The 23,761-nt window shown below is 45.3% G+C and overlaps 1 protein-coding gene across 2 annotated transcripts; it reads right to left on the minus strand.

Moving 5' to 3' along the window:
• Window positions 1–761: 761 nt before the first annotated feature.
• Window positions 762–11,966, minus strand: LOC119450198 (uncharacterized). 2 transcript variants are annotated; one of them, XM_049672280.1, is made up of 2 exons: window positions 11,669–11,966; window positions 762–3,029 (listed from the first exon to the last, which is right to left on the minus strand). In XM_049672280.1, the coding sequence occupies exons 1-2, from the start codon at window positions 11,683–11,685 to the stop codon at window positions 2,642–2,644; spliced, it is 405 nt and encodes a 134-aa protein (XP_049528237.1). In that variant the 5' UTR covers window positions 11,686–11,966; the 3' UTR covers window positions 762–2,641. The 2 variants fall into 2 exon arrangements, with proteins under 2 accessions (XP_049528237.1, XP_037569511.1); XM_037713583.2 differs by having other exon boundaries at window positions 762–2,954; window positions 11,669–11,965.
• Between the last annotated feature and the right edge of the window lie 11,795 nt (window positions 11,967–23,761).

Here is a 23,761-nt window from a genome sequence, read left to right on the forward strand (position 1 = left end):
TTAATATTGTGATTTAAAATGAGACACATACCACAATGAATTTAGTTTTGTTTCACGATTTTCTTGTTTCATTAAATAACATACTCAATGCTTTTTTTATTTTTAACCTTCTTTTGTTTGCTTTTACGGATTTATTATTTGGTCACCAATGTGACTAACGCTTTATGATTGCTATGATATACGGCCAGTGGCTCTGTGGCGATACTGGTAAGGTTCTTGGCCAATGGGAGGTCCATACACGAGCGATGATGCGCCGTCGATGACAGTCTCACCGCACGTGGCCTACCCATTGCATGGGTGGAAGACAACTGAGATAAGGTTACGTGGTTTGCCTATAGAGCCCGTGACGTCAAATCGCAATAAACAGTGTCAATTCCGGTTTTACTTATTTTATTACGATATTTTTTAAATAAAAATACGTTTTGACACTTATCGCGATTAAACGCAGCTGGGGCATACCCAGCGATACGCTTTTATCACCATTTTTATCACCGGTCGTGTGTGAAGGAAGTTTTTGTAGGTGTCTGTCTGGCGAAAAATATGGAGCGATCTCGAAGGCAGTGCAGTGTAACACTATCTGCCCAGAGGGTAGAATATGAGAAACTGGCACGTGACGCACTCGCCAGATGTTTCAGAGCGACTTTGACACCAGAGAAGCATGCGTGTGATCGTGGCGTAATGGTTATAGCATTGGGCTGCTGTGCTGAAGGACAGAGCTTGGCTCGTTCCAGAAGACTAGGCTTGATTCCACCATCGGTCACGCATTTATTTATAGCATTACAGGCGGACTTCACCTACGTCAGAGGTATCTAACAGAAAACTCTTAGGTGTGTTAAGCTTACGCGAACGCGTCACGGTGTACACGGAGTCACAAGTTTTTAAGATAAGGGGTATAGAAACGTCAATGTGATAAATGAGAATGTGCAAGGTTTCCCGTGAGGCACGCGCTCGCATCTTTCGGGACCTCACATTCGTCATAATCTGAGAGTTAGCGGCGCTAACTTCTGGCCTAATTTTTTTCAGATTGGCGTTATATGAGTGTTCAAATTTTCACAGCGTCGCATTGCGCATAACAAACATCAGACGGCTGAAGCGCGACATAAGCGCAAGCACTTTCCGTGTGAGCTTAATAACACGGGTGCCTCAATTCGCGCTACTCAATTGCTTAGAGAATAGTAGAACCAGACGCTGACATCGATTGGCAATAAATTGCGTTGAAGGAGTCTAACCGTGGTTTTCTACGTGGAGAAAAGCAATGCTCTTACTTCAAGGATGGGAGTCAATGGGGCCTTCGCCAAGCTCGGGTTGGCAAACGAAGAAAACCCATTCAAAGAAGCACAGTGCCACGAAAACAAACAAGTCGCAATAACAACGCTTCATTGCATACGTACCCGTAGGAGATGTATCGCCAGCAAAGCGGCCAGCCTAATTTACGTAGATTTCAGTTGCAGAAAAAGAGAAAATTAGATCTTTAGAAGTATACACGCGCTTTGAGGGCGGTTGACGGTCATCTTTACAGATTTAAGAACGCGACGAAATGGTCAGAGCAACTCATGATTGAGAGTGTGCGCTAAGAATGAATGAGAATACAGTTGAGACAGGGTGGTGCTATACTACTCTTCCAGAAGCAGTATAGCAGCACGACGCCAAAGTCGTTTAAGTGCTTAAGTGCAGTATGATCACAAAGCTTGAACATGACAGCAAATAAAACCTACAACTTTATTGCTCCGTTCCTACCCTTTCCCTCAATTTTTTTCGCATATCAGTAAAACGTGACAAGGAAAGGGGTAAAAGTGCTCTCCGAAATAAAATAAGGTAAATAGTTAAAATGCTCGCAATAAATATGTAGAGGTAGAGCGCAGTGTCCACAGGCAATGCTTCGAAGTGTAACTAAACTGGCCGAAAGTGTGGCTTTCAAGCATTCGAGCGAGGGCAATTTCAGAATTGAGAAACCATTTCAAATTTGTCGCTAGTATGTAATTCATGGTTCAATATAGCGCGTTTAAGATGTATTCAGAGTCGCCACGAGACAGAAATCAGTTTTGCAAGCGAAGGTGCGAAGTGATCAATAACTACTGAGCACTCTGTTCGTGGAGGGTAAAATGTAAATGTCGTGTAGCAAGGCACTTCAAGACAGCCAGATACGGCTAGGCACATCTTCAACATGGCTCACAAAATAAGCACTCATACGGTGCCGAAGCAGCGGAGGAATCGCTTACTTTCTTTTTTCTTTAGTTTTCTGTTGATTTACTCGAGACGTAGCGTCCTTTACACTAAAAGATGAGTCATGAAAAAAAAAAAAAAGCTGACCATAGGCAGGTGAGTGAGCAAAATCGCTCTCTACGGGAAGCAAAATGTGATGCACTATATACAGCGCCAATGTTTAGGCCCGTTAGCTCTGGCAGAGCAGAGGGCGAATGTTAAAATGTTAAAAGGCTCCGGTCACAGCGAAGTCCGTTCTGGGTGCGCGCTGAGAAAACACGCAATCTGCTCCGTCGCTCTTGCAGTCCGTTACCGGCCCTTTTGCCGAATGATGGAAAGAGGGGCCTATTGGCAGGAGCTAATCCTTGCACCCTGTTGAAAACTCCTGACGAACCACTGTGGCAGGAAATTTGTATGCCGGAGCGCGCAGAGCATTTTTTCAGACGCTGTTGGTGCCCTTGCAAGAGATGAGGGGCTCACGCTCCTGCGTTCGGTGCTGGACCAAGAACGAGGTGGTGAGCGACAGCCAATGCTGTCGAGCGTGGTGCGCAGCTGCGCGGCGCTCGTGCACCACGCGCGCCATGATGCAGAGCGCCACGAGCGAGCCGATGGTCAGCAGCACACAGCGGCTGTCCCAGTAGAAGCAGAGAGGCACGCCAACCAGCCCCACCAGCAGCAGCGAAATGGCGCCCAGCACGGTGCAGACGTCCTCCAGGTCCCAGTCCCCGGAAGGCTCCGGCGCTTGAAGGCACCTGCGAGGGCACGGCGCCGCTTCCGTCAATGGCGTGGCGTTGAGCATCGCCCTCAATTGTTGTCTCGGGCTGTCACTGAAAAGGCGAGACGTTATCTCAAAGAAATAAAGTACACATTTACCACCACCACTGACTTGAGTACTGAAGGGACATTATTGGAAGTGAAGGTAAGGTTTGACGATGACAGCGCACTGTTGCCATCAAGTATCTGCACGAAATTTTAAAACTGCAAGCGTTACAGGTATTTTTCCAACAACGATTGCCCACGACGAATCACGGAGAGAGGTTGTAGGGAGAAAGAAAGCAAAACAGTGACTCTGGCTGAGCATGTTTTCGTAAATCGACCAAGTACGCTGGTTATAAATAAATAAAAGAATAAATAAATGCATATTTATACGTAGTGTGGGCGCGGGCGGGCGTGCACGTTCAAAGATAAAGATGTTCAGAGCATCCGGTGCAATATACGCCAGTAAAAATTACAAATGTAAGAAACGCAGGTTTAACTAAAGTCCCGACTGGAGTCCGGTTCGATCGTCAGAGAATATATGTATACAAGCATTGTAAACAGACAAGCATGGCGCTTAGACCACGTGGTAGCGATCATGCTTGCAAAGTATTACCGTACTGTATACCCTCGTATGTCGCGAGCAAAATTTCCAACGGGACCTAATGAGGGGCTCTTTGAATCGCAGACCTCCTCATAAAATTGTTTTTGATTCTTTTCGCCACGAAAGCAAATCGCCGCTTTCTTCGCTTGTTGAAAAACAAGTGCAGGCGAAATTTGCAAGGTGCTAAAAGCATCAAAGCGTGGTATGCAAAGGTACAAATGCGTCTTGGAGCATTGTTGATACAGCCCAGTATCACGACCGTAGGTGGACGCCGTGCACACCGCTTTCGGACGTAGTCCTTCAGAAGTAACCTTGTCTAGCCTCAAGAGAACTTGAGATTGCTAGGCACACTGCTAAAATGTTACACAGGAGGTCTCATGTGTAACCACCATTTTCGTGCATGGTATACCACGCGAAATGCACTGAGTAAGGCTCTCTTCTTCATCGACTTCAAGCAATACGCAACCACAGCGGCACCAAAAACTACACTGTTTGTATGTTTCTATCTGGTACGCTTTCTCCTCCCTCCAAAATAAATAAATAAATAAATAAATAAATAAATAAATAAATAAATAAATAGATAAATAAATAAATAAATAAATAAATAAATAAATAAATAAATAAATAAATAAATAAATAAATAAATAAATAAATAAAACGAATGAATGAATAACAGCACGCTTAATCAGTGTGTTCAGTTTTATTCAGCATTTAATAAAACTTCCCAGAGAGAAAAGAAATAAAGAAGAAAGGCCAAAAGATTAACCTGAACCCGCATTTTATTCACTGCAATAAAATAGCCTTGAAGAATTTTTCTTTTACAAGAAGATCTTATAACTTGCGACAAAGGCAACATAACCGTATTTAGTAGCTCCCTCTGGGTAGTCTGACTCCGGCGAACTCGTTCGCATGCGGACGCTCTGCATACATATTGAAGATACTTTGGGGCCTAACAGTTTCATACTTACTTATGCGAATTCTTGAGGTGAAACGGGGAAGCGAATGAGAAAGCTAAAATCAGTCCTAAAGGTCGACATATTAATACACATGCCGGCCAGCCTAAAGCATTCGGCGACATTTTTAACGAAGGCTTCATAGAACGCAAGCGTAGCTTCCAGGCGGAACTTGCAGTGAGTGACTTTTAAACGAAACAGTGATTAATCCACTGGGTTTTGCTGCCTGACTGCGCATTTACAATACTGTGACCCCGACTCTTGAATAATATTTAGCAGCCAATGCTCTGACACGAAATGTCCAGGTATATAGGTCAATTTCTTCAAAAAAAAAAAAAAAAATCCCGAGTTCATTTATCGGTATCTGACATGCCGCGTTTCGTTTCTTCGAAGGACGCTGTCCTATGTGACCGACCACTCGCGACCGACGAACACTTGAGCCACACGTGTGCGAGCAGTTACCTTTTGTTCTCTCCTTATTTTCTTGTTTCCTTTCTCCCCTTCCCAGTGCAGGGTAGTTAACAAGGCTCATCCTGGTTAACCTCACAGATATTCTCTCATAGATTCTTCTTTGACATGCCATGCTGTACTTGCGCGCAGCTATAATTCCGTCGTATGGGGGCGGATACGAACGGAGCATATACATTCGCTAATTTCCCTTCCTGTGGGACCTCTAATATGCGGGAAAGAAAAAAGACGAAGAAAACTAAGGAAGCAACCTTGATTGAACCACAGGATTACGTTAGAACGTTCCCGCGTCCCTCGGACGTCAGATGCCACATTAAATCAGGGTTAAAAGGTGCCGAAGCTACCGGAATGCCTCGATTGACGCAAGCAGCGAGTGACCAGCGGTAAATAAAGAGCAAGCGCTCCGCGTAATTGCTCCGCTTTCTTGGCAGGCGCGGAATTTGGACTCCACGGGTGCGGTGGAGTCAGCACGCGCTGCTTTATCGCCGTCTATATGCAGCAGTTTGACCTCCGTGGTCGTTTCGCTTTATTAAACAGCGCGATGTTTGGGCTTCGCTGCTAATTTATATAAGCGCTCACGCCGCAACAGTCACCAATCTCGCTGCCGGCTCGGGCCAGCTTCTTGGAGTACTGCAACATGTAACATTAAAAAAAAAAAAAAACACAATTTTTACCTGCTTAAGCGATACACACCCTGTATAGGAACCAGGCTGCTCAACCATGAGGCAATTACTCACTTCCGAGCCCCGCGAACACATTGGGGCGTTCGAGCTCGAGGGCTGACGGCGGTAAATTGGAGGGATAAAAACAACGGTTGGCACATTCCGGGGTGCCGAAGGCCGCCTCAGGCAGCAGTGCCGCCGGCTGCTGGCCTCGCCGAAGGTCGCGCCTGGTGGCCGAGAAAAAAAAAAAAAAGGGGGGGGGGGGGAAATACCCGCTCGCTGGTGTGCGTCTCGGAGACCACAATGCTCAGCGGTTGCGAGCTATTTATTTGTTATGACAGTTATTTTTATTAGGCCGCACGCGTGCTTAGGACTTACCACGACACCAATCGGGAGACACGGAATTACGGAATTCAAACGAAGGGGCTTTCTGTGCTTCAAAGCATCGCAGTCTCGCTGAGATGTGACGATGCAGTAGATAACTCGTAGTAAATTTATCTGAACCATTTAGCTTGTCGAAGATCCGGGTTTTCTGACGCGTGTACAGAAATATTTGTGTCACTGCCGCGCAAACGTGATTTTTTTTAGACTTCGCTCCTATCCAAACACGGACGCCGCGTGATGAGGAATACAAGCTGCCCCGTGAAACCGATATATAGCGCAGAACTATAACGCCGCCGTTGTCACGCGCTTGCTCGGCTGAAAAAAAAAAGAAAATAATGGACAAAGAATTGAGTAATAAAAAAAAAAAAAAAAACGATCAGTCGCCTACCGTTTTTTATTTGGTTGTCGTCGTCATCGGGACGTTAGATGACTCGTCGTTATGACACTTCCGTAACTCAACTTGTAACTAAACTTATGCTCTGACATATCTATATAATGAGAACCATGAATACTGTACTATTTTTCTTTCTATAATTTTCTTATTTATTTTGAATTTCGTCCCCGGTCGTCTCAGGAGGCGAACCGGAAGTGCTGCGCAAGAGTGTCACTCGATGCTCGTGCCACTAAAAAAAAAAAAAAAAAAAACTGCACCTTTGATTGAGCAACTTGGCAGAAGTTTAGTGTCAAGACCCCCAGCATATTTTTTCATCGCAAAAATATATTTTGTGGCATGCAGAATGCATTAACAAGATCGAGTTTGAAGAATGGTGTTTGGTGTCATGAAAGTGAGAAAAGAACAATGATGAGGATGAAAATTCGAAGGAAGCCTATATATGCGCGATAAGTACATGGAGGAACGGTGTATGCTGAACAGCTCCATATAGATCCAAGTCTGTTGGCGGTGCAACCCGCTCTACTTGCTTGACTGATCTGATTCGGCAGGCAGGTTATTCAAGACGACCTGTACCCACTCTACAACGCAGAGAGAACGCCCGTCGGTCGCGCGTGTAGCCACATGGAAGAGGTAGCTCAGGTGTTCACAGAAGGTGTTCGATTATGAGAATTCCATAGAGAGATAAATCATGTGGTAACTTCATGTGGTAAACTCGCGGTGCAAGAAATGATGTTCGCACTATACACTTGAAGTTTATATATAGAGGGCCTCAATGATGAAGACCTGTAAAACATGTCTTATGTCACGCGATTACTCCGAAGGTATCGAAACTTCAGTTCACTGAGAAACTCGGATGCCCGGTGGTCACGTAACGCTATACCAACAAAAGCCTAAACACGCGACTGTACTAGAAAACGACAGCTTCATGTGTCTATATGCTGTTACCGCACAAATTGACAAAGGGGTCTCGAGCGAAGTGATCGAAAATGTTAATCCTTATCGCACTATTCCATCTGAACTGGCAGCACGCCGGGTGGCCAAGTCTTTTTCAAGCGACAGGAAGCGGCCCACGCGAACCTATGTATTTGACTAATTAGGCGGAGGGAAATGAACAGTCGGAGAAACCACGCCCGTAGATGTCAGCAAATTACTGGCGACCTTTTATTTCGATGATAAACATCAGCCAACGCAGGATCGCATGTTTCTCAATATTTTTTTTTGTCTTCGCAAAGGCCACCACTCAATCACCTTGCATGCACAGCCGCCCAAATCTTTAACTATAGCGTTCGCGAGCGGCGACTTTCTGTGCGCCAGCACCTTAAATTAGGCACAAACTTACAAATTAGTATGCTATCTTGACGAGATTTGTGCGCATTAGTTAAGCTCGACCGTTTCACAAATTTGTTCCATCGTAACGCACTGGACAGCTGAAAAAAAAACGCAATTACATAAGCTAGCTTAAGATTTGGCCGGCTATACCTACGCTTACGCCAGCAGCTGTCAGCAGCATTTGCATCCATCAGGAAGTATAAGTACCTTGTGCCTGTCATCAGTCCAATGCCGCTTCGCTATAGTACCATGCATATTGCTTTCTATTTTTTTCTTCTTAAATATTTGATGCGATGTCAAAGTTAGTCATGTCGCCACATCAAATCAGTGGCGACGAACAAGCTGGCTGTCGTCAGAAGCGAAACCGGTAACGGCGCTGCGCTACGTCGTGACATGCAGGCGTCACAGCATAGTGATATCGTGCTCGCCTTTTAACTACATGACTTGACGGGAGGAAAGATGAAATTTTTTTTCAAACAGATGGCATTTCTGATTTCTCGCTCTCAAAAGTGTGTTTAGACATTCCAATTTAGTGTGAAAAGCAGGAACCTCCTATGGGGCATCGAGTTTTAGCGTGCGTCGAGTCACACAAAATGCACACCGTAAATCGTTTTCGCGGGCGCGATAAAAGAGGTGTGGGATGATAAAATTTCGTATAAATTTCAACGTCGTGGAATAATCAGCATTGTCATAATTATTTGCTCAATAATGGCGAATAGAAGGCCAAGTGAATCGCGGGTCGTACGCAGCCCTACTTCCGGCTGAGCAGTCCTTCTCAGCTATAGCGTCCGTCTCACGAAGATCTCACATGTCAGCGAATGAACGCTCGTCATACCACAGTTGCCGTCGTTGTTGTTAGTGCCGCGGTAACTGCTTTACGTAGTAAATGACATGAGGATGTCAAAAGTAAGCGCGTAAGCGCGGTCGTCGTCATTCCATTGTCCTAATACCATCTTCGTCACGCTGTCGTCCTTTTACGAACGTTGTAGCTTACGAACGTTGTAGGCACCATTGTAGCTTATGAACGTCAATCAGAGGTAAAAAATTAAGGAGCTAAAAAAAAGTCAATATATATGCCACACGCATTCTGAAACTTAGTGGTCCCATACCTATCAATGCACCGGCTAACTTCATCACACACGAGGTTGTATTTCGCTTTATAGATGATTTCCGTGTGCTACACAAAACCGATTACAGTGCAGCCGCATTCTACGCAGTTCGGGGCAGCATGTGTCGTACAAAGGCTATTAGATTATACTGCGATTACGTCAATCGAATCGTGCATTTCTTGTCTAGTGGAGCGGGCTTACTAAATGCTTATTGAACTTGTTCGAAAATACACTCCCTAACCTGACACGTGCATAGTTCTGTACGCATTTTGGGCAACAGCACATTTTAGTGACACTGAAACATGCTTCAAGCAGGGCTAAATTCGCATACATTTGGAATATCATGATTGGGAAAAGTATACATATATGAAGAAAAGGAGTTCGGCTGCTAAACATTAGCAGAGTTTTGGGACGTGGACCCCCAGTGTAGGGTAGCCAACCGGGCTCCGTCCTGGTTAACCTGCCCTGCCTTTCATTAATGATTTTCTCTCTTTCTCTCTCTGTCTCGTCCCGTCCTAGCGCTGTTTGTTCGCGTCCTAAAGAAGAATTAATTGTTGGGCTAGTTGGTTTTCCATAATTGAACAAGCAACTTAGCGCAATAAAAACACAGACTAGTGCTTGTCTTTGTCTTCCTTTCTTGTGTGTGTTTTTATTGCGCTAAGTTACTTGTTCAGTTTACGTATAAGAGCTGCGTAAAAATATATGTCAATACTGAGAGGACTGCAGGGGGGAAAAAATTAGCAACACAGGGCTGCAGTTCCTTCGGTCGTCCTTGACCGTGTAACAGCCTTCCGAGTACGTAATCCCAGGAAACGATTCTGTGAGGCCAACGCCTCTTGAGAAATGGGCCGTGCCGGGCTTGATCTAGCGCCCCCCCCCCCCCCCCCCCCCCAAAAAAAAAAAAGGACTAACAAAACGCGACTACCAAGTATATGCTTGCAATGTCGTCACGTGGGGAGCTCTCTTGGACAATTAAGTTTTCCAAAACAGGGAGGGTGGTTGCGGCTGCGCGTTGAAGCCAGCTCCTATTTTTCTTTGTTTATATGGCTACACTGGTTCAAGCACACGTGCTCGTTTGCGATCACAGACATGTGTGTGTTTGTTAATGGAACCGCTCGTCGTCGTCAAATGCCACTCACATTCCGCGTTTGACTCGCAACAACATCTTCGCTTTCGATGAGCCGCTCAAGCACGCATGCGGCATAACACGGGCGTTTTCCAGTGGAAAGCTACCCGCCCCTTGGAATGCGTTGCGGCGATTCCGTTCGTCCCGACACAAGTGTTTGCCATGTTTCGCGTGGCGTAGCGCGCGCCACTGGAGACGTGCTAATCGGTGTCTCGTTGCGAGCGTTACGCAGACTGAAGTTTTAACAAAAACGAATGGCGTTTCGCCGAACATGCTCGCCTAGTTATTTCTGCAGATTTGTGAACGAACACGATGCACAAACATACGCAAATACGCAAAGAAAGACGGTGCAGTTCTTCTGAGTTGTCACTAAGTCTTCTATAAACGTGCTCTTCCGTTATATCATCTCGTACGTCGCGAGCCCTATATCGGGCGTTTGCACCTGTCTCAATAAAATATGATTCTTCACAAAGGCTAGCCCAAGGGCTCTCAATTATGAATCACTCATAAGTTGACGGCTCTCTTTTATGTCCGCAGACCCCATTGGTGTGGTGTGCCCAAAATCGTAAACACAAAAAAAGAAATGTTACGTCGTGGGCAAGGGTCGAAAGCAAATTGGCACTGTTTCCACAGGGCTCATAACAAGGTGCTTATAACGCTGGCGGCCTTAAGCTGAGGTTGCCAACAAATTTGTGTTCTTACAAATTTGTGTGGAGTGATCATGTATACGCGAGTAAACAGCCATTTGATCATCTCTATATTATTGCTTTTAAACATGTAATACGCACATTATTTTCTGCCTGCGCTTTTGTGCATGTAGCCACGTCCTCGCGGTTATGCCGCTGGCCGTGCTACGCTGTAATCTAAGGTCGGACGACAAAACTCGAGTATTTTAAAATAATTTTATGCCCGAGGGAAATTAGGAGCCGTAACGTGCATCACAATGCCCTGGAAGAACTGATGCGTATTTGCGTATCAATCGGGTAAAAATTGCTCAAAACTGCGGAGGCTTCCGTAACTATCGTCGATGCGGGCGTTTTCGCATTTTGTAGCCAAGAAAAGGTGGCTGCTAACGCAAGTCAATGGAATTGTTCTAGAGCGGCAACAGAAAGGAAGCGCTTGCAGTCATAGCTCCATATAGCGGCGATTAAGGGCTAACTAAACAAAACACAAACACACGCACAAAAAGCCCTTCACTTTCATGGACGTTCTTCTCAAATTTAGGGTAAGTCGGACAAACTAAAACACCAGTAAGGAAATTAGGCGCGCGCGTGCCTCATAATCAAATCGTGGTTTTGGCTCGTAAAACCCCGGGATTCATTCAAATTAAACGCGTACTAGCGTTAACCCGGCACCAAGCGCGTAGCTATTGTGCCAGCGCTGCGTCTTTAAACAGCGTTCGCGGTTGGGCAGTCAGAGCAGTTTTACTCGTAATTCTGTAGCTAAGCAACAACACGTCACGTAAAAACCACGTCGATCGAGCACACAAAGGCAGTGTGCTCCGGAAAACACGACATGTTGTTGCTAGGACCGGCAAACAGTTCATTTCTCGTCGCACTGAAGCGTTCCTCATTCACTGTGCGCACATTGCGGAATAGCTTTCATCGCCAGCAGTGCACGAAGAGAAGCTTTGTAGCTTTCTCAATCATCAACAAAAATATAGCTGTGGGCGCAGACTTACGTGTTTTTGGAGCTCATACTTTTGTCCACCGAGATGAAACGAGCCCCGCTCTGGCGGGAAGTGCCTTACTTTACGATGGTGCGAAGCAGACAGCGTGGATGCGAGGATGCGTTTCTTCCGGCGATAGTAACTTGAGGCGTGCGATAAAACAAGGGTAGCTGAAAAGCCGAGCGCGCAGATTTCCGCGGTGGAGCGGTCATCGCTGCAGATAAAAAAATATTGAAACAAAGGGGATTGAGACTACGACCGATTACAGTGCAACCGCATTATCCGCAGTTCGGGGCGGCATGTGTCGTACAAAGGCTATTAGATTATACTGCGATTACGTCAATCGAATCGGGTATTTCTTGTCGAGTGGAGCGGGCTTACTAAATGCTTCTTGAACTTGTTCGAAAATACACGCCCTAACCTGACACGTGCATAGTACTGTACGCATTTAGTGAACAGCACATTTTAGTGACGCTGAAACACGCTTCAAGCAGGGCTAAATTCGCATAAATTTGGAATATCATGATTGGGAAAAGTATACATATATGAAGAAAAGGAGTTCGGCTGCTAAACATTAGCAGACCTTTGGGAGCCATTGCACATAGACATTAAAAACTAAATTTCTTCCACTCAGAATTGAGTTATTTACGTGCCGTTGATTTGAACAAGGTTTGCTCGCGTGGGGTATACTTATTTTGGAGGCCTAGCTATTGTGAACGAACGAGGGCAAGCGAGTGGGCAGGCAGGCACGAGCAGGTGTCATGCAAATACACGAACTAAATGACGCGAAGAGTGCGTCCTTTCGTTTCAACGCTGCTTTTGCTGTCTGCTATAAACGAAACAGCAGATGGAGCGACGTTTCTTGACCAGCATGCAGCAATAGCTCAAACGACAAGAATGGCAGCCGGCGATCCGGAGCTGCTATACCTACGCGCTCATGTGTCATTACTCGTCTTGTTCGAGCTTGTGGAGCATCTAAAAGAAAATAATTTTAAAAAAAGAGAGAAAGAAGGTCCGCAACACTGGCGTGGACGAAACGATGGCGCGCCGCACGACTCGCATGTTCTCAGATTTTAATTTGTTCTTTTCGACGCAACAGGAACTAGTAGCCACGTGCGCGACCGATGGTGGCGCTGCGGTGACGTCAGTCGAGGGACCGCGTTTGTACGCTCCGGCTAGAATAGCTTCATTTCCATGCGTTTCCTCGCACTCTGACGGTGTTTCGCGTAACGCGGCGCTCTCCAATTACTGGATCTGTTTTTTTTATAGGTTTAGTTCATAAATGTCAATATTAGGGAGACAACAAACGTTGTATATCTCATGTATCTTCTATATATCACCCCCCGATGGTGATATAGCGCCCAATGGCGTTGCTCTGCTAAACTCGAAGTCGCTCATTCGACCCCAGCCGCGGCGACCGCATATCAATGGCGGTGAAATGCGAAAGCGCTCGCGTATACTTAAATTTCGGTGCCCGTTAAACAACCCCAGGCAGTAAGAATGAATCCGGCGTCCTCCACTACGGCGTGTTTCATAATCATATGGTTGTTTTGGCACGTAAAATCCCCTAATTTAATTTTTTAATTTAGAACATTTCACATAACCGCAGCCCTCGCGGGTAGGGAAACGATCTCGTGACTCAGTAATAAAATATGGTGCCGAGCGAGTAAATTAGAATTTACGTAGCTGTGGAAGTGAAGCGCGATTGGAGGGCTCATTCGCAAACTTTCGTGTCGACTAAGTCGCATTGTAGGTGAATACAAATTTTAAATTTCGCTCATAACTTTAGTCACTTGGTGTTGCATGTATAAAACTTTTTTTTTCTGATCAGAAAAATCTAAATTGTTCAGTGACACGCGGTTTACTTCGAACATTAGTTGCACCACGCTCTATCAGCTTTAGCAATCATCAAGCATGCTTTACACTATTTTCTTTCCAGTAAATCTCATTACCACTTTACAATGCAAACATATTGTTTGTTTAGGTTAGCAGAGGACTACTTTCTGTTCAACGCACTTTCACACTATCGGAGACAGTTTGGAACATATCCCTTTATCAGCGTAAGAATAGAAATGTCATTATAAAAACAAGAAAACTCAGGAACGCCTGTGAACATTTTATTGCGCCTTCGTATGTCTACTGCATGAGCAGTAGACTTCAAAAAGTGAAGTGTGACTTCGAAGTGTGACTTCGTATGCTTCAAAAAACATGAGCAGAGCAGGTCGGCCGACCGCGCCAAGTTGCCTTCGCGTAGCGAGCAAGCGTGGCGCGGCAGCCGAGTCCCCCTCTGACGTCACACGCGAGAGGGTGCCACTCAAAGATCTCGGGGCTAATACATAATGTAGAAAAGAGACTCAGGCCCTTTCCAGCGCTGACGCGCTGTTGACGAGCGACAGATTTTTTTTTATTTACTCCTTCGGGGTTGAGTTATTACGCAGCTGTGATTGACTTTCTTCTGTACCCGTACACTGTACCTCTCAGCATCTTGGCGGCAGTGGGAGAGAGAGAGATATGCTACTGACGTCTTTGCTGCATGCCCTCAGTGTATGGTTCAACAGCCTTGCTTTCGTAAATGCTACATTAGTGCGTGACATTCCCCTTTGTGTGCATAGCATTAGCGCGGTAGACGGGGTTGGATGGAGATAGATAAATCGCGTTTAAGGAACTCCTCGCAGACTTCTGATGCATCGCGTCGAGGGGATCGAGTAAAGGCAAGCTGGCTGGCGCGCCCTATGCCTCTCACAGCCGACAGGCAATGTGATCTTGAGCAGGCAATGTGATCTCGTGTTATCGACACACATACTATGAGGCGGCCAAGTTTCTCTCAAAACCTAACAAAACATGATTTATTTATTTATTTATTCAAAATACCCCCAAAGGCCCTCATTATGAGAGTATTACATGGGGGGGGGGGGTCATAGGCACTGGTCATAGATTATACATCATATTAAAGAACAAGACAATATAACAAAAATAATAATAGAGTGATACAAAGGTAATATACAAAATGAGTCACAATTATTTCAGAGAAAACATTAGTACATATTAGGAGAACATAAGGCAACTGCAATGAAAAGCAAAACAGCAACAAACATCGAAAACACTGTAAAAGTCCCAAGATAATAATAATAAGATTAGTTGACAAGTCGTGAGCGAATTAAATCTTGAAACTTAGTCAAGTCAGGTTCCGTGGCAATGTCTGATGGTAAGGCGTTCCACTCAGTTATTGTGCGCGGTAAGAATGAATATGCATAATGGAATGACTGGCAGTTAATGCGTTTGACTTTGTATTGATGGTCACGACGTGGAAAGATAACTTGTGGTGACTGAAAGAAATCATCATGAAGTGATGGATGATGATAAAGCTTATGGAAAAGTGATAGGCGAGAAATTTTACGGCGAAGTGCTAAGGTGTCCAACTCAGCTTTATTCTTTAACGAGGTGACGCTGGTGCAACGTGAATAATCTGAAAAAATGAAACGCGCAGCACGGTTTTGCAAGGCTTCGATGTTACTGATGATATAAGTTTGTTCGGGATCCCAAATGGCAGACGCGTATTCTAGTTTAGGACGGATTAATGTTGTGTACGCTAGTTTCTTAACATGCATTGGGGCTTCTTTTAAGTTATGTTTAATAAGTCTGAGAGTACGGTTAGAAGAGGCAAGGGTAAGATTAATATGATTATTCCATGATAAGTTTGACTGAAGATTGATGCCAAGGTACTTGTAAGTTGTGGCGAGTTCCACAGCGTTGTTATCAAGAGAGTAGGTGGTTGGAATTCGGGGCCTATTGGTGAAAGACAAGAGTTTAGTTTTGGAAACATTTAATGGCATTAACCAATTAGAACACCATGCACTTATTGCCTCCAGGTCAGTTTGTAGTAAGTGATTATCAGTGTTACTTGTTACACATCGATAAAGTACACAATCATCTGCAAATAGTCTGATTTTGGATAACACGCAACTGGGTAAATCATTAATATAGATTAGAAAGAGTAAAGGTCCAAGTACGCTGCCTTGTGGAACTCCAGACGTAACATCAGCATGAGATGAGTTAGAATTGTTAATTGATGTAAACTGAGTTCTAGATGAGAGAAAATCGGGGATCCATGCAATTATAGTAGGGTGAATGTTAAGCTGTGAAAGTTTAAGTAACAACCTATGGTGTGGAACACGATCAAATGCCTTGGAAAAATCTAAAAATATTGCGTCAACTTGAAATCCAGCGTCTATCAGTGCATGTATGTCGTTAATAAATCCGGCTAGTTGGGTTTCGCATGAGTAGCCCTTGCGAAAACCGTGTTGATACTTGAAAATAATGTTATGGTCTTCAAGGAAGTTGATGACTTGAGTGTGTATTATATGTTCGAGTAATTTAGAAATAGTACTGGTTAAGGAGATGGGACGATAATTGAGTGGACAAGCACGATCACCTGATTTGAAAATGGGTATTATTTTAGCTATGCGCCAGTCATTAGGAATACAGCCTGTTGATAGTGACTGGGAAAATAGAGCGGTTAACATAGGACAAATACTATGCGATGTATTCTTTAAAAATTTATTATTGAAGCCTAGATGGTCGGCGCTAGATGACGTTTTAAGATTGCTTAGTAGAGCTAAAACACCAGACCCACTGATGACTATCTCGTGCATTGTGATTCCTACTAACGCCTTTAAAGTTGGCAATGAGTTAACGTTTTCATGAGTGAAAATTGTTACAAATGTATCATTAAGAAGTTGAGCACAGTCTGAATCGGGGATAGGAACTCCATGAGAATCAGTAAGACTGATGTCAGTGCGAGTTACAGGATTTACAACACGCCAAAAGCGACGAGTATTATTTTTTAGCATGGATGGTAAATCATGAGAAAAAAAGTTATGGCGAGTAGATTTTAGCAATGCCTTATAAGCCTTTTCGCACGCTTTGTGTTTGTCATGGGCACTCGCGAGACCAGTCAGTTTTGCCTGCCTGTACAGTCTCTTCTTTTTGTTATTAAGCCGCCGAAGCTTGTCGGTAAACCAAGGAGAGCTATTTTTGCAAGAAATGGCTAGCATAGGAATGAACGTGTCAATGAAATGGCTAACATAGGAATGAACGTGTCAATGAGAGAACTGAGGTTGGCTTTAAAGAGGGCCCAGTTCTGTTCAATGGAGCGTGCATGGAAATCATGCAGAAATTGATCTGAAAATGTTGTTAATTCATTGTTAATTGCGTCGAAATTGGCTTTACCGTAACATCTTATTTTCTTTTTGGTAATTGTTCTTTTGCTCACACAAAAGTTAATGGATCCAGTTATAACATCATGATCTGCGATGCCTTCTTCATGAGTTATGTCGGAAAATATATCAGGATTGTTAGTTAAAACTAGGTCTAGTATATTGGCAGAAGTTTCAGTGGATCGTGTTGGCTGACTAATAAGTTGGGTTAATGAAAACTCAAGACAAGTGCTCAGAAAAGAATGTGCGGCCGCATCCGTGGCCGATACCGAGAGTGACGACCAATTGATATTCAAAAAATTGAAATCGCCAAAAATGATAATTACCGACCTCGGAAAAAGCGCGAACACCTCGCTCAGCACCCGATGATACTCATCGGAAAACGCGCCAGACATGTCGGGTGGACGGTAAAAAACGCCAATGATTACACTAAATGCAGTACCCTTCAAGGAAATCCAAGTACATTCAAGAAAAGAATCGATAATGATGGGTGCGGCAATGAATTCTTCCTTTATCGCGATGAGCACACCACCTCCTCTACGCTGTTGTCTATCACATCGAAAAAACTTGAAAGTGGATTCACTCGTAAAGATGCTGTTATCGTGAATGGTGTCGTTAAGCCAGGTCTCGGTAAGTAACACTAAAGACGCCTGGGATGAATCGATGAGCGATGAGAGTGCAATACCATTAGCGACAACACTTCTAGCATTGGTGCATAAAAAGGATAATTTTTGTCAGTGCTACAAAGCAATTTTACGGGTAAGCTGGTAGATGAACCTGAGCCTAAGGAAACGAAGGTGGAACATCATTTATCCCTGCGCCGGGAAACAAGAACAGCCTGGCCTTCATTGGTGTTCCACTCGTAAACGTCATTGTTCAAATGCAGTTTGTTGAAAACAAGACGTACTAGATCCCCGTCTTTTTTCATAGTTCGCGAGAACTGGAGAAGCTTTCGTCGCTTTTCGCGAACTGTTTCCGAGTAATCTCGCGAGATGCTCAGGCTGGTGTTTTTCAACTTAAAGCCGCGGCTCAGAACCAGTTCGACTTCCTTCTCATTGAAGGATTTGGCTATGATAGGCCGCTTCTTCTCCGACGAAAAGCGGCCCACACGATGTGCTCTCGAAATTGACGTCACGGTAAGCCCAAGTTTTTCGGTACAGAAATTATTTACGAGTCGTTCTGACTCTTCCCAAGTTTCAGACTTCGCCGAATCTGTTATGCCATAAAAGAGAACGTCAGACCGCCTAGAGCGATTTTCCAGGTCGTCAATTTTTTCTTGTACACCTACGAGACCGTTGTCACTGCACGCGATGGACTGAGCACTAGGGGCTGCAGCAAATTTCTGCTCTAGATCAAGGACACGCTTTGTCAGTTTTTCTAAATCATTCTTTATCTCTAATTGACTTTGAAGCACCATGTTAACCAATTCTTGAAGTACTGAATTGCTAGCTTCAACACGCAAGATAGAGCCAGCCACAAGGTCTAGCTTTTCCTCTTGAGCCTTGGTCATGGGTCCCGGGTTAAGCTCGACATCGCCCCCCAGAACAAGCAAGCACATCAGATACAATACAGAAGCGCGAACACTTTTCAAAACATGAGGTGGCCACGACACCGCTAAGAGACAGACATCATCGTCACGATAGGAATAAGCATCATAGTAGCTAACCTGTACAAACATAAGCAGTGAGCGTAGGATCACAGTGACGGTGCCGTGGCCCAGGGTGGCGTCGGAATGCGCGCACTTTTGTACTGCCCGCTCAGCTGACTCGGTCCCACGTTGCCAGACGGAAAAAACTACGGCATCCAGAAGTGGCGGAGCATCGACGAGAGGCGAACTGGCCAAAAACGGCATTGATAGGCCGCAGTCCAATGACGAAAATGCGCCGAGCCAGGGGGAGCTTGTATTGTTGAGCCATTCACGCATGGGTGTCGTCGGGACCGGCCGCATTGAAGAAACGGACCATGGCCGGCCCAGGAAAATCAGCAACAGGACCTGTACAAACATCAGCGGTGAGCGTAGGGTCACAGTGACGGTGCCGTGGCCCAGGGTGGCGTCGGAATGCGCGCACTTTTGGAACTCCTCACTACGACATGCTTTTGTTAAAGTTATCTACACTTCACTACTATTTCAACGCGCTCTTGGATTTCCGAGGTTAGATGTTTCCTCCGGGACGCCCAGTAGTTCCGCTTGCCAGGCCGGTGTCTGGAAACCTCCAACGCTCTTCGGCCAGAGATGATGTTGCGTGCTGAAGAGTGCCGACGCTTGGCAAAGGAACAAATAACTTAGTTTATTTCACATTTTTGCCGGCATTAGACCAAGAAGAAAAATAAATATGGAAAGAAACATGAGACGACAGCAAAGCGTGCGCTGGCTTGCGAAGTCTCAGGAATGGCTTCCTCACACCTCCGCGTTGCGGCTTTTTATTCAGTTCTTTTTCCCTCTTTCGCTCGACGAGGGAATTCAATGTCCTTCTCTCGGCCAATTGGAATTGCAGGACAGTCCTCAAAATCTCACCCGTGCTGTCGCACCACCTCGCCCGACTCTGCCTCTCGTGTCCAACTTTTGAACCACCCTCGATGCAATGCAGAAGCAATTTCAGGTGAAACCGGAGTCGACGCTGTTCCATGGAAATTGTCAGCGTTGACTTTTTGTAGGCTTGACTGTCGCCACCGTTTCCCAAGAACGCGGTGGTTTTGGTCGCCCTGAAGGGAGGTTTTTTGCCTGCGTGTCAATAGTCTGCGCCGGGCCCCATCGTGCATGGTACAGGCGGGTGCTGGTGCTTCGAGTGAAGCACACAAACGCGGGCCTTGCCGTCTACAGATGCACATGGCCGATGAGCCATTGCAGTTCGAGGTCCAAGAACCTGTCTCGTTCGTCAGCTCTGGGTCGTCGAACAGACGAAGATGCGACACCTAATTGCTAGTCAATTATTTTCATGTGACTGCTTTCGTCGCCAGCTCTTTGGCGCCGAAAAGACGATGAAGCGTGGATGGCATTCCATGGCTGCATGCTCGCCCGCGAAGCAGCCTTTGTCCAGAAGGACCGCTAGGCCCAACAGCATCAAACAGCGGCAGCAGGCGCTCGGCGGGCCGTATCTAACAGCGCACAGATATATCGTATACTAGCTATCCAAGGGATTGCTCGCTCATTAATGGGATTCTGCTCAAAATATATCTAATAAGAATTTGCAATAAATTTCTGCTACGTGATCTTGTCTTTTTTTTTTCTTCGCGATAGTTTTCGCGTTACTGAGATTTTCTTTTTTTTTAGCACCAAACAGCGGCAGCAGGTGCTCGGCGGGTCGTATCTAACAGCACACAGATATATCATATACTAGCTATCCAAGGGATTGCTCGCTCATTAATGGGATTCTGCTCAAAATATACCTAATAAGAATTTGCAATAAATTTCTGCTACGTGATCTTGACTTTTTTTGTTCACGACAGTTTCTCGCGTTACTGAGATTTTCTTTTTTTAGAAAGCTAACAAAACGCCGACATCAAAGGCACGATGCCCTGATTTTTTTTTCGTTTTCTATGGTAAATTCCTCTCGATCTCATCCTTACCTTTCCTTGGTACTTTTGTGTTTTGTTTTTGTGAGACCCATATCGCAGAGACAAGGCCTGCATCACAAAGCGACGTGTGATAGCGGTAAAACAGTAAAACCAAGGCGGTAAATAAACTGACACTGACTGCAGGCGTTCTTACGTTTAGTTGTTTCTTCGTTCTCGAAGAACGACGATGGCTTGCACGACCTGCTAGGGGTTGATACCTTTGTCGAGAAGTTAAGACACTATTTTGGAAGCGCGCAACAATGAGCAGATTTTCGACATATACAAACCTGAGATCCTTTGGTGGCTTCACATACCTGGTCACGTTTATCCATACAAGTTTATCTTCATCATCGCTCATTTTCCGCACGACTTGTCGCAAACAGCAATGCAGAATTTACGACAAAGCGTGGAGTACCGCAATGATCCATTCTTGCGTATGGTAGAGCTTGTATGTTGCGCTGCTGCCGATGAAGTGGGAGCTATGAAATATTATGGACGTAACGACCACTCACACCTCGCTGCACCACCAAGCCCGGGAATTGTAGGCAGCATTGACACTAGACTTGTTTGAGGCACAACAGTGCGGTTCACGCTGTCAAGTGAAAAGGTGGCCTACGTAGACAGCTGGGACACTCGCAAGTTCTACGAGGCTCCTCTTCAACTTACACTCGATGGGCGCGACCTGACGGAGGTGCACACGGACCGCACGCTCGAGGATTGACCTTGCTGCATTTTGATCAGCTCTGGATCAGAACTGCTACGTAGATCCGCTTATATTATTACTTCAGCTATTTCGCGGCATAGCCCAGTGCCCTGGTGGGGTTCTGACTTATATTGAATTCGGTATTGTAGCCTCGCTTGATCTATCAGGTACAGTTTCAGCGCCTTACTAAATTATGATTTGGCCGAATGAAAACCCTTAATCACAAAGCCATTAATGTTATGAGAAGTCTCCAGGGGCTAACGCTGATCCCAACGTTTCAGGCAGAAGGACAAGTCAACACACTTGATTAGCTCATTTGTCAACCACGCGCAGCTTCGGCGCTGAAGGAAAGAGTAAGGTGAAAGATTAGGCCAGTTGGTTTTGCATCATGAGGTCATAGCAGCACGAACTAAAACATATACACAAAGAAAGAGACACACGGCGACAAGCGCTATCCGCGTGTGTCTCTTTCTTTGTGTATATGTTTTAGTACGCGCTGCTATGACCTCATGAAGGACAAAGTCGTTCCGCTGGCGGCCGCCTTGGCGAAATACATAAATATATCCGTCTGTTCGTTGGTGTAACAATTTGTATAAGCACTACACTCCCATGGGGACACTGTCGAGCGACTAACAAGACACTTACGTGCATTCGCCAGGCTAATAAAAATTCAGGGGCCAGATTCACAAAGCTTTTCTTTCGTAAGTGCTCTCTGCCATTGGCAGGCCGCCTTAGATAATAATATCTCTTGCATCCGGATTGGCTGAAATTCTTTCTTACGAACAATTCTAGCGTAAGAAGTTTCTGTGAATTCGGGCTCAGTTACCGGGAGCACCACCGCGGCCCTACTTTTCGGTACTGACCGTACGACGCCCCAGGAACTAAAATTAAAGGCTCACGTAGATGCCGGAATAAGTCCGACAATACTGCCCTAGTGCGCAATTTCTGCCAGATGGGGAGCAGGACTTCGATATTCACCATAATTTATCGGCAAGGCTAGTTGCTCTCGGCGATACCCTGACCGATTTGATGCGAAAGCGTCAAATGATCCATTGAGCGAAAAAGCTAGTGATCTCAGTTATTTTGCAGCGTCTGTTCCAGACAGGTATCCAAACTAGAGATGCAAAATTTCCGGAAATTTTGAGCAAACGAAAAAAAAACTGTTTTTTTTCACGTTTTCTTCAGAAATTTAGGAAACAATGGAAAATAAAAAATTTTCTTGAGCATACAGTCAATAGTTTATTGCCAAATGTCAAAAGCCATAACTCTCATTATGTAAATAACAGAAGTGAAATGCTTCCTGCCTTTTCACAAACGAATGCAGGGTTTAACAAATCGAAGACAAGCCAGAAGCATCACCGCGAACGCGTTCAGTTCTCTGTGAACGGGTGCGGCTTCTTAGAATTGTTACGGCAATTAGAACAAAGAACACTGAAATGTCTCTTCGGTGGCTATTTCGCCGTGGCTTCGACTATGAAAACATGGATCAAGGTGTCTCCCCGATCGTGAAGGTCTCCCCGACCGTGAAGTGCATCCACACGTCGGAAATTGGCCGTACCATTGCAGAATCTGCTTCCACGCGGCTTCATATCCGCCACCGGTTGCACAAGTGCACGAGGGAAAGTCAAAATTGAACAGTAAGGGGCACCAAAACATGAGAAACCACACCCGAATGACGAAGCCCCGCTGACGCTGGAGCTGACGTTATCTGATATCGATGGCGAGTGGTCAGCAGTCGTTTGGTGTTTCGGTATCATGTGCGACGTTTCGGTTTCGCGTTCTGCGTTTCGCTTTCACGTTCAACGCTAGGTGTTGCCCAAGTTTTATCTCTATACGTTTTTCCCCGCGGAAATTTTGGTCAATTTCTCCAAGTGCGCCGAAAAAAACGAAAAAAAAAAAACCCAGTTTTTTTCCACAATTTTCCCGTTTTTTTTTTCCCCCGCACTTCGCATCTCTAATCCGAACTACCTGGGAAGTGCCGTCGGGAGACGGAGTGGCACCGTCAGCGAGGTCATGCATTGCCAACGATGCCACAATGATCCAGTAACCACTCAAAAACAATGTTGTGGCACTTTTCGAGAGCACGATGGTGAGATTCTCGAATCTCGGACACTAACTGGTATAGTAGGTTTCTTGACGTATATAGGTTGACGGCAGGTTCTGAAGGGCTGACATCAAATTACTTAAGATGGTTCATTTTCTCACTGGTTCTTCTATTATTCACGGTAAGGAGAGCGGAAAGTTCAGTCGCCGTCTATGTCGTCATGTAGGACACTATGAACTTGATCATTGCTAATTTAATGGGGATGATAACGGTACCCGAGCTGCTTGTAGATGAAACAGAGCCGTCAGGGTAGATGCGCAAGCATTTGCTCTTGGCAAGAACAATACCCTTTGTGGTGTCTCGCATAGCCTGTTGTACGTCCCACCATTCCAGGCATCACAATAAAGGCCCCGATGTCTGCCTTGGCTTTGATGCAAATGTGCTTAACTTTGCTGCAAGAGAATGGACTTGCGCGAAAGCTGACGCTCAACATTTATGGAGAAGACTGGTCTGGCGGCATGCATCACAACGCTATGCGCTGAGTGCCCAATATGCGTCGGCGCCCATTTTCTATGATATGACTATGG

Source organism: Dermacentor silvarum, chromosome 1 (genome assembly GCF_013339745.2).
Source record: "Dermacentor silvarum isolate Dsil-2018 chromosome 1, BIME_Dsil_1.4, whole genome shotgun sequence".
Taxonomy (NCBI): Eukaryota; Metazoa; Arthropoda; class Arachnida; order Ixodida; family Ixodidae; genus Dermacentor; species Dermacentor silvarum.